Genomic DNA, 17580 nt, shown 5'->3' with positions numbered 1-17580 from the left:
ATTGCACAAGAGCGGATATTGCATATGCAGTTAGTAAACTTAATAGGTTTACCAGCAATCCAAGTATCAAGCATTGGAAGGCTATTAAGAGAATTCTTGGATACCTTAAGAGTAACAAAGAATATAACATTCACTATTAAAATTTTCCAAAGATACTTGAAGTATATTATGATATTAGTGGGATATCTGGAGGGGGAGATGATCTCCCCACCACTGGTTGGGTGTTTACTCTTGGTGGAGGTGCGATCTCATGGGGATTCAAGAAGAAAACTTGTATATTACATTCAACCATGGAAGTAGAATTTATAGCTCTAGTGGCATCAGGCAAAGAGGCCGAGTGGCTTAGGGATCTCATGTTGGATATCCTTTTGACTGTGGATATGGTATCAACAATTTCAATACATTGTGATAGCAAATCCACTCTTGCTAGAGCATATAATAGTGTGTATAATGGGAAGTATAGAAATATTATTCTAAGACATGAATATGTGAGACATTTTATTCAAGAAGGAATCATATCAATCTCATATGTTAGGACAAGTGAGAACTTAGTGAATCCATTTACAAAAGCTCTTGTGAGAAGGTTTGTAAGTTCCACTTCAAAAGGGATGAGACTGAAACTCCTTGAATAAAAGATTCACCAATGATGGCAACCAAACTCCAAACTTGTGAACATCAAGGGAAAAAGTTCAATGGGTAAGAACAAGTAATTGATAAGTGAATGGTTTCAACACTAAAACTTTTTTGTAAGTTCCATCCAAGATGGTTAGTGTTGGTTGCAACCCAGTAAGGCTTAAGCCTAGGGATTTTAATGAAGATCAGTTGAATACGCATCTATAAATGTAGCAAAGATGTTGTAAGATTTTCACCTATGTAAACTTAGAGGTGCTACCGCCCCTCATGGGAGTTGTAGTTTCTCCCTGGAAAGTGCATGAAGGGATGAGCACATGGTCATATGAGTGCTAAGTGAAAATAGTGGGAAAACAAAAGATCTAGTGGAAATGTGTGAAAAATCATCAATTTTATCACACATAATACATGGTTCAAGCATTTAAGCTACCAATGATTTCAATAAGGCTTTGTGGTATTTTCACTAAGGTAAAGTTCAAGTAGAAAGGCACTTTACTTGAGGCACCAATACTGTTTTGGGCTAGAGGTTGAGGTTTGTATTAACCAAGTGGTGGAATGTTATGATTGGTTAAATACAAATGATAAGTGTTGTTATAGAAGCTAGGTATAAAATACTTAGTAAATTTCACTAGTGAAAATGTGAAATTTGAGTTTTAATTGGGTTCAAAGTGATTCATGGAGGAATCTAAGGATGCCCAAAAAGTTTGGGAGCTTTTGGAGGACTTTTAGGTCATATTTGGGGGCTTTGGTCAAAGAAGGTTGCGTTGCATCACCTCTTTGGAGGCGTTGCATGGCCTAAATGCGAAGGGGTTTAAAACCCCAGCAAGTGATGCATCGTCTTACAGGCGATGCATCACCGGGCATGTCCGTACGGATACATAAATGAAGTTCCAAATGATGTGTTTAAAAGATCTAATCCTATTGGTTAGACTTAATGATGGTTCTTGAACTATAAAAGGGTTTTAGAAGAGTTGATCACTCTCTCAACTCTCTCTCTAACCTCCCTCTTTCTCTAGCTTTCAAGATCTCAAGTTTTCTCCAAGAAAATCATAAAGAAAGTGCTTGACTTTGTGAGTTTAAAGGCTTGTTCAATCCCAATTCCCATTTCCTCTTAGAAAAAGGCTCAAGCATCAATGTGGGGCTAGGAAATAGAGAATTAGGACAGAGATACACCTCGTGTATAAGCCTTTGGTTGTGTTTTTCATAAGGAAGAAGAAGTTCAAGGTGGTGGTTCAATAAGGATTTTGAAGCTTCAAGAAGGTTGAAGAACTTTGATCTACTACTAGGTTTTGCATCATCTAACTCAATCTTTTCCTGGTCTTTGTCAAGGATAATTTAGTGTAGATTCTTATTATTTTGGTGGTGTAATCTCACTCTCCCTCAACAGGTTGGACCCTTACCACCATCTCTGTCAGGTGGAGGATGGCCAAAATAAGGTGGCTGCGGAAATTGTGACAACTCACTGGTGTCTATGCCAAAATGTGTTGCGAATGCCTGCTGATAAACATGACAATACTATGCCATATTAATGCTCCATTGATGATGTTCTTGGAAATTCAGCTCCAATCTATCCATCATCTTTGCTAGCAATAAAGGGCAATGTTATTTAGACCGAGCTTGAGACGAAGTGGCACCTGCAGAAGCAACACTAGCATAACCAATTGTCTTGGTTTTGTTAATTTTCATAGTATCATATATTAATGGAGTTAAAACTCACAAGTATCATTAAATGGTACACTAGCTTGCAGACACAAGCTAGTAATCAAATTAGGAAAATATAGCCCCACATTTTGAGTGAAAAGCACATAATGGATCCGTGAAGCTATAATTCCACCAATATCCATAGTCATACCTGAAAGAACGGCATAAAGCAACACTGCTTTATCAGGTTTAATAGTAGTCACATGACCACTAGGTATCAAATTGGCACAAATGAAATTCAACCAGATTCTCTTTTCTCTAGTCAATAAATTAAAAGGAAAACCAATTCTAACGATCCCATTAAAAGTCCTTTGACTCCTAGGTAGAGTCAAAGTTGCCAAAATGGTATCTCAGGTATTCTCCTCATAAATCCTATCTTTAAGCTTGTTGACCACAGATCTGGCCAACGATACGGAGTCAACTAAACAATATGAAATGAGAACTGAACTTAGGAAATGTAAATGACACAAGATTTTTATAATGGTTTGCCCCTAGAATGGTAATAACCTACGTCCACTTTAGTACTTTTATTTATGTAGAAGCTCAACCCCACGATCAGATGAATTGGAATAACTGAGTTTGAGAGAGTACAAAATCTGTGTATAAACGCACTTGAAATTGTAAACTCTCTAGAATTTCAATAATTACAACATAAGTCATAATGATTCATTAAGACCTCTATTTATAGGCTTAGGAATGTATATAAATGGGTCGTAAGCCTTACACAATTTACATATTAAATGTTTATAAAATAATATAAAATAATTAAATATCCAATAAATATCTAGTTTAATTGACTTTGAGCATTCTTTCTACATTATCTGACCAACTCTTGTCGTATGTGTACCGACCAGCTTGGTGAGCAATTCCTTGAAGTGCCTCTACGTCTGAATGTGGAAAAATGACTGTCCTTGCTTCCTGGTCGAGGTTCGACGAGAGGTCTGCTAACTAGGTTGTGGTTTGGACCGCCACATGTCCAAGTTTTGTGCCACTCCATCATGCTAGTTTTTAGGTAAAACAAAGCTCCTAGTAATCATTAGTATTAAGTGTGGGAAACCTAAAAATTCATTTATGGTTTTTCTATCAAAAGAAATGTTTTTTCCTCTCACTAAAGTCTGCCAAGAGTAATCATGGTCGAAGGCATTCACATAAACTACCCTAACTAGAGGTATAACAACGTGAACAAGTGGGGAAAAAAGTATTTCCAATGGTGAGCATTAATAACAGATTTATATTCGTCAGGAATAGTAAACTTACCCTCAGCGTCAGCAAAACCCCTCTCCTGAATCAAGCCCCTAGAATTTTCCATTCTATACCTTGACTTAGCACTAGCATTAGTAAATCTAGAGGTAGGTTCAAGCTCAGGGTCTTGGGATTGTGGTAATTGTTATTGCACATTTTTATTTCTCTTCCTAGAAAGTGCCATCTCAACAATACCAAGAATTCAACACAAATAGGCCAAATTGACATAAAGACAAAAGTAAAAAATTCCTCTCAACTACCCAAACAAGTTAAGATAATATCAAAGAGCACCACAAAACTCAAGAACATGTTGTATTGTAAGAAAAAATAATAAGCTCCGAATTGATGACCAAAAATCTACAATTAAACCGATTTCACAACAATCCCCAAAATCAAATCAAAGCCTAGGCACAGTTAAGCATTTTATCATCAATAAATACCAAATTGAGTATCGATTTTATCTCGATAGCAACAATTGCACAATAAGTCTCAAACCCCCAATTTCTAGGTTAAAATTCCTCCAAACTTTTCCAATTCTAATTCTTTCAAAAATTTACAAACAATCCTTAATGGCCAAAGTAAATAAAGCACAAATTCAACAATAACAATAATAAATCCATAAACAAACCACATCAAGAACATCAAAATTTTCGGATTCCTCTCATTGAGCACAAAAATTCACTTTGAAGAGAAAGATTTTGAAGAACAACTTACAATGTGGCAAAAGAAGCACTAAAACAAGGAAAAAATGAGAGTTAATGGAGGAAAGGCATACCAAATTGAGAAAAGAAATGCAGACCCAACTGGAGAAAGTGAGAGGATCAGAGAAGAAGAATGAACGTGAAAAAAAAAAGAGAAATCATGTGTTTGAGTGGTTTTAAGACACACAATATCGTCTGGGGTGATCTCGCTACCCTCTAGAGCGATCGCACTACTCATCCCAAAATCAAGACACAAACAATGTCGAGCGTTGTCACACTACAAGTTCAGAATGCCACATCTTTTTGTGAGCACGGTCACGGCATAGGCCTAATGTGACCACGATACTAAATCCCATAGTGAAGTTTTATTTGAACAATTTTTCAATTTTTTTTCACAGTTTAAAATGAAAACTAAGAAATTACAAAATAATAAAAACTAAACCTATAAAACTGTTGGGAACTTATGGCTTTACACTTACTAAATCAACAATGAATAATGGGAATAATTTACTACTACAAACCCTAGATGCTAATCAAGATTCTAATTTAAAGTATGAATAGAAATCTTGATTATAAAGGATTAAGTGATTAAATGATTATAAGATGAACTTAGAAACATTTAATCATCAATACTAACAATGCAAACATAATTGAATAATAAAAATACAAAGTTAGGGTATAGAGAGATACAACCTTTTGTTTTGAGCAATTTGAATCATCAACTTGGGAAACATCTAAGGCTTATACACAATAAGAATATTTCTATCCAAAATCTTTATTCCAAGACTTCCCTTTGTTGCCTGAAGCTTCATCAAAAGTAGAATGAGATTTGGGGTGGAACAAACCTTTGGAACTCAATAATTCAAGCAATACTTAGTGAGTTTCTGGAGAAAACTTATGATCTTTGAGAGCTAGAGAGAGTGAGGTTACAAAGAGATTTGAAAAGTGTGATCAATACTTTTCAACTCTAATAACCCTTATTTATAATGCCGACATCGTCATTAAGTCCAGCCAATAGGATTAGATCTTTTAAACAAATCATTTGAAGCTAAGTCACGTAACTATACAATCACGTAATGATCGCCCAGGCGATGCGTCGCCTGCTTGGGGTTTTACCACCTAGGCTCTTTTAGGCGATCCGTGCCTCCCATAGGCGACGCAACACATATGCCTTTGTAATAACGCCCCGAGCATGACCCCAAATTATCTTCAAATGCCTTCAAATTTTTTGGGTATGTTTAGATACCTCATTGTATCACTTTATACCCATAAAAGTCAATTTTAGATGCCTGCTACACAATCTCATGTTTTCACTTCAACTTAAGTGAAAACAATTAGTGTTTTACCCCTCTTTGTGTAAACAACTTAACCATTATATTTAACCAATGTCAACATTCCCCGACTTGGTTAAATATAATACTCTCTTCTTAGCTCATATAGTATTGGTGCATAAAATAAAGTATTTTTCAACTTGAACTTTACCTTAGTGAAAATATTACAAAGCCTTATCGAAGTCATTGGTGTCTTAAAGATTGAACCAAGTACTCCTTAGTGATAAGACCGGTAATGCCTCACACACCTCCACTTGACCATTCATTTTCCCACTTTTCTTGCTTAGCACTCATATGGCCATGTGCTCATGCATTTCATGAACTCTTGTGGAATAAACTCCAACTCCCAAGAGAGGTGACACCACCTTTAAGTTCACATAGGTGAAGTTCTTACAGAATCATTGTTACCATTAGAGATGCTTGTTGCACACAAAACTTCATTAGAATCCCTAAGCTTAATCCTCACCCGGTAACAACCAATGCTAACCGTCCTTGGTTGGAACTCTTAACAATGTTAGTGCTGAAATTGTTCACCCAATGACTTGTTCTTACCCATTGAACTCTTTCCCTTGATGTTTACATCACTTTCGAAGTGGAACTTACTAACCTCTTCACAAGAGGTATTGTAAATGGATCTACCAAGTTCTTACTTGTCTCAACATATTAGTTTGATATCATTCCATTTTGAATCAATTGTCTCACATATTCATGTCTTAGACCTATATGTCTAGACTTCCCATTATATATGCCATTATAGGCTCTAGCTAATGTGGCTTGACTATCACAATGTATCGATATCATTGATACCTCATATGTGGAAATCAAGATATCCAACATGAGATCCCTAAGCCACTCAACCTCCTTGCCAGTTGCCGCTAGAGCTATAAACTCTGCCTCCATGGTTGAGTGTGAAATACATGTTTGTTTGTTGGAACCCAAAGAAACCACTCCTCGTTCAAGCATAAACACCCAACCGGTTATGGAGAGATTATCTCTCACACTTGATATCCAATGTGTGTCAAAATATCCTTCAAGTATCTTCAGAAACTTTGAATATTGGAGGCATAACTTCTTGGTCCTTTCAAGGTACCCTATAACTCTCTCAATTTCCTTCCAATGTTCCATACTTGGATTGTTAGTAAACATACTCAGTTTACTAACCGCATATGCAATGTACGCTCTTGTACAATGACCGGTGTACATTAGACTCCCTAATGCACTTGCATACTCAAGGTTAGTGTAACGCCCTGGATAGCCAAGACTGTTACACTGTGTGTTTATAAAGTTCTAGACTTGCTAATCAAGTCGTTTAACTAAGAACGTGCTATTGAAACTATAAAGGAACTAGGGTTAAAATGTTTTTGTCTCAAAAGTCACATTTTTCATAAAGAGATGTTTCCTGTTTACACGGGATCCCAAAAATATTAAGATTAAAGACCGTTTACAAAAGACATAAGGTTTAAATACAATATCAAGCCATATTAAGGCAAAACAGACATTTAGGTAATCCCTGTCCTGATCCACTCCTCGACCATGGCGATCGAACAGCTGGCTTTGTACATTCAACCCTGCAGCTCTCCCTCTCAATATTGGTCCAACTTGCCTTTGCCTTTGCCTTTACCTGCACCACGTAGCACCCGTGAGCCAAGGCCCAGCAAAAAAACACAACAACAGAGCATAAGCAATCAACAGACAAATCAATTTCTCATATTGCATCACATATCCTTAATCACATCAACATTCAGAATAGTCAAGTATTCAACATACTAAACATATCAATTTATAGCATACACCAAATCACATATGATAACTAGGGTTAGCGCCCTCAGGTCGCACCCTCTGTTATCCCACTGACTCCGGCCCGCTTAAACAGAGCTCAGTGAATATTAAGCTGTCCTCGGCTACCAGTGGCCAAGTCGCGCCCTGTGCGCGAATATTGTGTATGGCACCCTTAGGCTGCTATCACATGTCCCATGGAATAATACCATCATTGACATAATAAAAATATCGGGACCACTTAGTCCCATCACAACACATATAACCGGGTGCAGTTTTCCTACCTTTCGATTCGCTAGCTTTGATCACTTGACTCTTTGAGCACGATCCCTCTCGAGCCCTAGCGCTCACCTAAACACAATCATAAGTCAAAGTCATCACCAAACCTCAAGTCTAAAACCTAGCATCGGGACCAATCCCGAGCCCCCCGGGAAGTCCTAGTTCCACCAAACAAGGTGGTGGAATCGAACCCCGAACCCTTGGTCAAAAACCCTTGTAAATAACTCTAAAATCCCTTTCTAGAAACAGGGCAGCGCTACAGCGCTCTTAGGAGGGCGCTACAGCGCTACAAGCAGAACCAAATTTCCCCAGAAAGCTTGGCCTAGCGCTACAGCGCCCAATGGCTAGCGCTGTAGCGCTAGTCACAGACAGGCAATACCTCAATTTTCCTTCCCGCGATTTCCTCAAACCAAACTCAACCAAAACTTCCCCAAACCTTCACCAAACTCAAAAACAAGCTTATTAACACACTCCACTCATCCCAAGCACCCCAAATACTCAAAACCCAAGCACATGCATCCCTAATATTAAAATCCACCATAGCCACTTCTAGACTTCAAAACTCAGCAGAAACCAGTCAAAACATCAAAGTTAAGAGCTCAGAATTTATACCTTTAATGGGAATTCGATTTCAAGACAACCTCTACACCTCCTTAGCTTGCTCTTCCTCCACCTTTAGCCTGAATTCCCTAAAGTTCCCATCAAATCCAGCTTATGCACCATAGGTCAAAAAATAAAACCAGAAACTAAAGAAGTTACAAAGTTTTACCTCGAGTGTCTCTAATATTTTCCGGCTTGCTTCCCAATACCTAATTAATCACAAATAATATTCCTCGATGTCAAAATAGACTCCAATATACTCACTAAATTCCCATTTATACCCCTAGGCTCACCCCGAGCCGAGTATAAATCCCCGCCATGAATTTTTCGCTAATCTGCTCACTAGGATCGTCTCGAGTCACAGATCACAGATATATCCACATAATAATGTGGTCTCGACAATTATCACATATATCAATACAGTTATGCCCATGATGGAAAAAATTACAATTATGCCCTTCTGACCTAATCAGGGCCTACATGCATACTAATACACATAGTCATGCATCTCAAATATTCAAATAGTCATATAACATGCTTTAAATCATAATCATGCATTTTACTCATTAAAGTCACACATAATTCCCATTATGCCCTCCAGGCACACTAATCAAGGCCCTTAAGCCTTATTAGCGAATTTGGGTCATTACAGTTAGCCATCGCTCTACCATTATTCTTTTCAAGCTATATTCTTGAATCAAATGGTGTATTTTCCTATTTGATTTTGAGATGAATAAACTTGTCAAGTAGTTTCTCAACATAGTGTTCTTGACTTAAGGCATAACACCCACGATTTCTTCTCACTTTTATACCTAAAATGGTATTGGCCTCTCCAAGGTCATTCATCTTAAAAGTGGAAGATAGAAACCTCTTAGTTTCTATTAGGCCTTCCATCTCACTACTCAAAATCCACATATCATCAACATATAGCACACCAAGATGACATAGCCATCATAAGTTTTAGAGTATAAGCACTTGTCTATATTATTGTGTCTAAACCCATCCAAAATTATGGCTTTATCGAACTTCTCATGCCATTTTTTTGGTGCTTATTTTAAACCATAAAATGATTTAACAAGCCTACACACTTTATGTTTATTTCCCCTTAGAACAAAACCTTCTGGTTGTTCCTCCTCATCGAGATCTAAATTTACGAATGTCATTTTGACATCCATTTGGTGAACATAAATGTTATATATTGATGATAAGGCAAATAATAGTCTTATTGTGGTTGCCCTAGAAACTGGTGCATACGTGTCAAAATAATCGATTCCTTCCTTTTGTTTAAACCCTTTGGCTACTAGTCTAGCCTTGAAGGTTTGTAATGTGCCGTCAACGTGATATTTCCTCTGAAATATCCACTGGCACCCAATTTGTTTTGAACCTTGTGGAATGTCTACCAATTCCCATGTGTGGTTTGACAGAATTGAATCCATCTCATCATTTATTGTCTCCTTCCACAAAGCGAAGTCTCTCGAAGACATTAATTCTTGGTATGTTATGGAATCATCCTCAAATTGAAGAAAAATAGGAAATTTCCATGTGGCTTCTTCAAAGTTTTCCTTTACTAGATAGAGTGTATGCACTTGAGAACGTTTCTCATTTGTTCCCAACTCTTTAAGCCTTTCGCTTGTCCAAGGAAATATAGGTTGCTCATCAACCTTTGGGTTCTTGAGATTCTCCAAAACTTGTGGGTTCTTGAAAGTTGCTATCACAATATAACATACTCTCAAAGAACTCCACTTCTCTTTATTTAATTACCACATTAGACTCCAAGTCTAATAGCCTATAAGCCTTGCTATTTGAGGCATAGCCAACAAATGCACACTAAACTACCTTTGGACCAAACTTGGTCGTTTTAGGCTCCCTACTCTTGCAAAAAGCAAGGCACCCCCACACTTTAAGATAGCCTAAGTTAGGATTATTTCCTCTCCATAACTCATATGGAGACACACTGTTTTTTTTTCATAGGAATTCGATTCAATATATGACATGCAGCAAGCAAAGCTTCACCGTAAATTATAACCCAATTTAGCATGTAAAAGCATAGAGTGAATCATCTCAAGATAAGTCCTATTTTTTCTTTTTTCTATCCCCTTTTTTTGTGGGGTGTATGGTACAGTGCATTCATGTATAATGCCATGTTGTTCCTAAAACTCATTAAAATCATTTGAAAGATATTCACCACCTTTATCACTTCTAAGATTCTTAATTTTCCTTTCCAATTGATTTTCTACTTCAAATTTATAGATTTTAAATGCAATAATTGCCTCATCCTTACTCTTAAGCAAATACACATAAGTATACCTAGAGTAATCATCTATAACAGTTATGAAGTATCTATTTCCTCCTCTAGCCAACATGCCATTTAATTCACATAAATTACTATGTATTAAATCTAGCAAGTTTAAACATCTATCAACACATGGAAATTGTTTCTTTACAATTTATATTTAACACATAATTCACATTTATTATGATCATTCACGTCAAAATTAATTTATCCACATTTACCAACTCTTTTAATTGTGCTATGACCTATATGAGCATGTAATGCACTGATTTTTTTATTTATTATTATTAATTTTTTAAGTGTTTATAATTTCAATTAAATTACTTGAGTGTTCAGTGTTAATTGTGTGAATTGAATTTTATTTGTTTATTCATTTAAATTATTTTGTGCATGAGTTTTTATTGGATGCAAAGTGTACATGGTTAGTAGTGATAGACTTTTGTGTGTGCATGTACATGGTATGCATGGTGAGCATGCAATAGATTACCATGCATTTTTTTAAACTATTAAAAGAAAAATTTCTAGAACACTCGTGTTCACACAAGTGTAGTTGGGAAACCTTTTTCCATTTTATATTTATTATTTATTTTCTTGATTGAATTTAATGGAAAATAAAATAAAGAAAGAGGTAAGGGATTTTTATTGGTTGACTTGAGTTATTTTGGGGAAAGTGGAGAAGTGAGTTTGGGAGTGTAAAAAGGCCAAGATTTGCCGATTAGAAAGAGAGAGAGAGAGAGAGAGAGAGAGAGAGAGAGAGAGAGAGAGAGAGAGAGAGAGAGAGAGAGATATGGGAGGTGGTAGGCCAAGAGTGAGGGAAAGATTGGGCTTGGTTTCCATTTTGGTTGTGTTGACTTACCTCATTGATTTTCACCCTTATTCCCCATTTGAATTCTAGGCTAAAATTTAGGAAACTCAAATATAGAACTTACCATTTTTCCATTATATTAGTGGTTAGACTCTAGGGTTAATATATAGAAAAGTGTGAGCCTTGGAGATTCACTTTTGGTGGCTGGCTGCAGTAGAGAGGTAGAGAGAGAGAGCACGAAATAGAGAAAGAAAGAGAGAAATAAGGAGAAGAAGGCTAGAGGTTTCGAAAATTTCTACGTACGTATTGATTTTTGTTTTGGTGTTTGAATCCTTAAGTCTAAATTTCTCCTTCTCAATTCTAAGGATTTTTCTTTTCTTTTCTTTGTGGTGTTTGAAATCCCTAGGGTGCCCAAGGTTGTTTTGCTTTTGTGTCCTTGAACACAATTAAGGAAGGTAATGAGAATTTTCCCTAATCTCTTGTTGATTTGATAGTTTGATTCTTGGTTATTGCGTTTTATTATTGTTTGATGTTTTTTTTTTGATCAAGAAGAAAGTTACTTCACTAATCATCCAGCAAGCCAAACAATGAACAGTACAAAAAATTCTTACAAACCAAAACCACAAGGGAAAACCCTCCAACCCATGCTAAATGCAAGCAGCCAAAAGACCTCAAACCAGATTACATGATTAATCTATCTATAAACCTCTACTCTTGTATTGATAGTTTCCCATTTTTTACATTGAAAATTCTATACTTTTTTACAATGAAAATTACATTGAAAACCCAACCAGCCAAATATGATGATTAGTATCTGCCTAGATAGATAGCAATCAAAAAATAGATGGCCATGAGTCTCAGTAGATATTCCACAGACAGGACAAAGCAGAGAATCAAGCACCAGATTTAACCTGAGCAGATTATCACAGGTTAAGAGCTGAGTGTTAACTGTTTGCCAAAGAAGAAATCTGTGTTTAGGTATGGATAGCCGGCACCAAACAGCTCTATGATAGTCTATTTGTTGTTGACAGAGAGAGCTGTTATACAGCTTAGAAGGGTGAAATTTTCCAACACTACCAGCAGTTTTTAGCTCTTCATAGCTGTAGATATCCCTGAGATTACACAGTTTTCTACAATACAAGCTAGTGTCAGGAGGAAGCCTATAAGACCAGAACTCAGACCCTTTTAAGTACACATAATTTATCCACTCAACCCAAAGCAGATCATGCTTCTCAGTTATAGCCCATATGTACTTAGCTAAAATTGCTCTGTTCCAAGCTGAGCCATTCCTGAATCCAAGTCCACCATAAACTTTCGGGAGACAGACCTTAGTCCATGAGGCCAAATGAATTTTACTCCGGTTACCATTAACTCCCCAAAGAAAGCCTCGACATAATTTTTCAATCTCCTTAATAATACTTTGAGGAAGTATAAAGATACCCATCCAGTAGTTTCTTAGACCAAATAAGACAGAATGAATGAGCTGGATTCTACCAGCAAATGAAAGGTGCCTACTAGCCCAGTTATGAATTCTCATTCTAAATTTTTGAATTATGATGTCACAATCTTCATGCTTCCATTTAGTTGGTCTCATAGGGACACCAAGATACTTAAGGGGAAATATACCTTCAGACAGTTGTAACTCAGCAGCTAAATTCTTCCTGTCTGCAGTAGAAATCCCTCCAAAATACACATGCGATTTGCTAGCATTAATTTACAGCCCAGTAATAGCACTAAACTCCTCGAGAGCACTCTTTATCACTCGAACAATAACCATAGATCCTTTACAAAATAAGAGTGAATCATCTGCAAAACAAAGGCTCAACAAATTCAGGCTTTTACACATCGGATGGTATCTAAAAGATGTGTCAAGAGCTGCCAATTGAAGCCTCCGAGTGAGATATTCCATGATTAGGACAAATAAAAGAGGCGATAGAGGATCCCCTTGTCTAAGCCCCTTCTCACCCTTAAATTTTCCTTGAACTCTGCCATTCAGGAGCAGATAATAAGATGTGTTTTCCAAGCATGTCATTATCCATTTGATAAATCTCACAGGGAAACACAAAGCTTTTAAAAGATCTTCAATGAACCACCAATCAACTGTGTCATAAGCTTTACTAATATCAATTTTGATTGCACACCTTGGTGAAGTAGCTGATCTCCCATAATTCTTGATAAGGTCTTGAAAAATCATTATGTTGTGAGCTATTGATCTGCCTTTAACAAACGCTCCCTGATTAGATTGAACCATGATAGGAAGGACCTTAGCTAGGCGAGAGCATAGCAGCTTAGAGATACATTTGTATAAGGTAGAACAACATGGTATAGGCCTATAATCCACAGCTCGAGAAGGGTTCTCACATTTGGGGACCAGTGATAATGTGGTATCAAGCAGCTCCTCAGGGATTCTACCTGATTCAAGCAGCTCCTCATGGATATTGTTTGATGTTTTGATAATACATGTTTATGTTTTGATCATTTAGTTTTGATGAGTTAATTTTTTGTTTTGATTAGAGATGGTTTATTGAATAATGGGATTCTTTATGTATTTTGATGATTGTACTTTATGCTAAGGGCTTTGTTCCGGGTTGGGTAATTTTATGTATGCTATTGTTGAATTTTTTATTTTATCATCTTCTTAGAAAACATGTTGGTATTGTTTTGGGTTGTATTTATGTATCTTGCAACCTAGGGTTCATATGGATTGTTAGAGAGTTCTCGGGTTGAATATTTTTAGACTTTTTAAGAAGTTTGTTATTATTTTATGATTAAGGATTTATATTTAAATTACTATTACTCCAACAAATCTTGGTATTGTAATAAGGAAATAATCCTAATTGGACACTAGAAAATGTCATATAACAAATCTCGTTATAAGCTTTGGGTTTCTTTTCTTATTTTTGTTTAATCATTCATTTATAAATATGATGAGTTGATGTATTATTATTGTAAAAATGAAGCATGATATAGTTTGTATATTTTTATTTTGATAGTGTATTCGGCCAAGGCCTTGTTCTTGGTGTTTATGTTATTGAAATGGTTTAAATCTTGGTGCATGCTAATTGTATTTTTGGAATACATAAAAATATAGGAACATTTAGGTTAATGGTTAAACATGAATATGAGCATATTTAAATAAAAATAATGCTTGCTGATTTTTTGTTAATATTTTATGGTAATTCATCAAGAGTTTAAAAGAGCACAATTTATGTCTTAAAAATTCATTTCTTAGAACTAATATAAGTAAGAAGAGATTTTTCACACTTTAATAATGTATTTTCTTCAATAAAATACATGCAGATTTTTATTTTTTAAAGATTGACAAAATAGTTTTAAAACTATTTTTAAAAGATATCTAGAAAGTGGTTTATTAAAAATGTGAGTATTATTAGTCCTTTTTAAAAATTATAGATAATTGTAAATAATATTAATTTTGTGATTTAGAAATCATAATTTAAAAATGGTCAATTCATGGCATATTTTGTGGTATTATTTAATTAATTTTGCCAAATTAAAAGAATACTTTATGAAAATAATATTTTTTTTACCAAATTAATTATTTTATGAGAAATTCTAATATTGTCACATTTTATGGATATTAAATAATAAAAGAAATTATCATGTGGTACAACTATAGCTAATAATATGTTTAGTAAAAATAAATTTTTGTAATAAAATTTGTTAGTGAAATTGTATGATTTTAAAAGAAGTAATATGATATTAATCAAGTTGGTAAAATTATGTATGCTTGCAAAATTTTATAAAATTGACAAGAAATAAAGGAATAAAATTTACCAACTTCAAGGAGAATTTTAAGAACCCTCCCACGTATGCATTTTACATGCAAGTTTATATTTGCGTTCAAATATACGCCATTTAATCAAATGTGTGGTTCTTATTTTGAAAACAATGAGGATTAAATAGTAGAATTGATATTAATCTTTTACGATTTTATGTGAAGTTGTTGTATAATTAAGTTTTAGTACAACTTGTGCCATGTATGCATGGCCCATGCACACGTGGGATGTATTTGTGAGGTGTGTTTAGTTTTACTTGATATTAAGAAGAGTATTTGATTGAATTTTCTTGGCTCGTTGCAAAAGTCGTCTCACATTCTGTAGCTTGGACTGAGGTAAGGAAGTTAGCTAGATTTCTGTTTTGTTTCTGAATGGACTCTAGTTATGATATATATATATATATGGATTTTGTTAATGTTTGCTTATCCCAGGGCTGCAACATTATTAAACGCAAACATGCCTAAAATAAGGACAATAGGGGTGCCAGGTAAATCATGGACAATAGGGGCGTCGTGTAAGTGACCAAAGGAGAGTCACATGTGATCTTGGACAATAGGGGTGTCATGATCTTATGTTGTATGACCATGCTTATGTTTATAAGTATGACGTACGTTGTTATGGATATGTTTTCAAATGATGTGACATGGACAACAGTGTCCCAGAATTTTACTTAGCTAGATAGTAGTTAGTAGTAGTTTGTAGTATGTTAGTTTTCGTGGATTTTGGTTCAAGCCGGAACTTAGTTGGAAACTCATAGCAACAGTTATGGATTTTATAAGTTTAACCTATAGTTTAGAAATAGTAATTATAACACAAGGTTTGATTAATATTGTTGGTTCTAGAAATATTATTTATTATAACCAAAGGTTTAGATAGAATTATTAAGAATGTGACACTTGTCATAATCATGTTTATTAAGGATTTAAGTATTTTTTTTTATGAATAGTTTAACTAAAAGAAAGATCCAGAAGCTCTAGAACCTTCCAGCAACTGTTAGGATCACGTTTTGACTCAGCCAAAGTTGTTTAATCAATTCAAAATATGCTGAAAAAGTGCAAATACGTGTTTGATATATCAACGTATGCTGATATATCCCAGCTATAGGGGCATATATATCGCCTACGAGAGATATGAAAAACACGTCGACTTCGCACGAACGAACAAATAGGGCTCGAGATATAGGTCTAGTCGACATATCGCCCAGGGTAGGCGATATATCACCCCTGGAATATATTTTTTGAAGCTTGAGATTTTTAATTTTAAAACAGCCTTAACCACTTAGATCTGCCCTTGAACGATTTTGAGCGAGTTCTAAGCATCTGCGGAACGAAAATTCAAATCTTTTTCATTTTATATACATTTATTTATTCAAATTGAAAGGGGTTAGTTTCACTCCTAGAACTCTATAAATAGGGACCTAGTACTCAGCCATTTCCTTCATTCTTCAAGCATTCTTCCGAGCCTCCAAGCTGCTAAGTTTACTATAGAGAGAAACACTTGGGTTTTGGGATAAAAGCTTTTCCAATCTAAGCTTTTCTAAACACTTGGGAAGTGAGATATAGTGTTATTTCGAGGTGTAGATCAAAGTCATAGTTATCCAAGGTATTCTTATCCTTAAGTTCAGTTTTTCATAGAACTTTAGTTTTCTTTGTTTTCTTTTAGATCCTATCTCTTGTTTATGATTCTTGGTTAGGTGTTTAAGTTTTTTGAAACTTAATGCTTTCGATAAGTTTTCACTTTGATGGTTTAGTTCTCTTTTCATCTCATTTTCTTTAGAAACTCACGATTCTTACTGTTGGTTTTAGGAGTGTTCCAAATCCCGTTCTTGTCTCCATATCCCTATTTGTGGTCAGGAAAATAGGTTAGATTATATGTGTTTATATGCTTATGTTATGATATATTTTATGCTATGATATGTATATGTATAAATATGTTTTGTAGTCGCTTGGGCATATGAATTGCTTAGATAGCAAGCCCCAAGAATTTATGTTGTAGTCGCTTAGGAATATGACTTGCTTAGATAGTAAGCCCCAAGAATTTTTATCATTTTCATGGTTTAGAGTTATGATTTACACTACCTCGACTAGTAGACAGAGGACCTAGATGGTTTATCATATACTATAGTTGTGATCTAACCAACCACAATTAGTAGATAGAGGACCTAGATGGTTTTATCACATACCATGTTAATCAGTTAATGGCCATTAATATTGTAGTCTTATATGATATACGTTTTTATAGTCATATGTTTTATAGTATATGTTTATAATATAGTCATATGTTTATGATTTATGATATATGTTGTTAGTAGATTTTCCTTGCTGGGCATTAGGCTCATTCCTTTTTTTTAGAATGATGCAGGAAATTGAACGTGGAAGGCGGGAAGGATTCGTGGCTGCTTGGCTTGTGTGTTGAGGATGAATAG

General features: G+C 35.3%; 1 protein-coding gene across 1 annotated transcript; it reads right to left on the bottom strand.

Annotated features, from left to right (window-relative positions):
• Positions 1–13072: 13072 nt before the first annotated feature.
• Positions 13073–13609, bottom strand: LOC133779661 (secreted RxLR effector protein 78-like). The gene has a single exon (XM_062219595.1). The coding sequence runs from the start codon at positions 13607–13609 to the stop codon at positions 13073–13075; it is 537 nt and encodes a 178-aa protein (XP_062075579.1).
• Positions 13610–17580: the final 3971 nt, after the last annotated feature.

Source organism: Humulus lupulus, chromosome 5 (assembly GCF_963169125.1).
Source record: "Humulus lupulus chromosome 5, drHumLupu1.1, whole genome shotgun sequence".
In the NCBI taxonomy this organism is placed as follows: domain Eukaryota; kingdom Viridiplantae; phylum Streptophyta; class Magnoliopsida; order Rosales; family Cannabaceae; genus Humulus; species Humulus lupulus.
This window is presented reverse-complemented; position numbering and strand designations above follow the sequence as displayed.

Bases quoted from the DNA above. Each gene is read 5' to 3' on its own strand.
- LOC133779661 (XM_062219595.1), bottom strand. From the start codon at position 13,609: ATGGTTCAATCTAATCAGGGAGCGTTTGTTAAAGGCAGATCAATAGCT.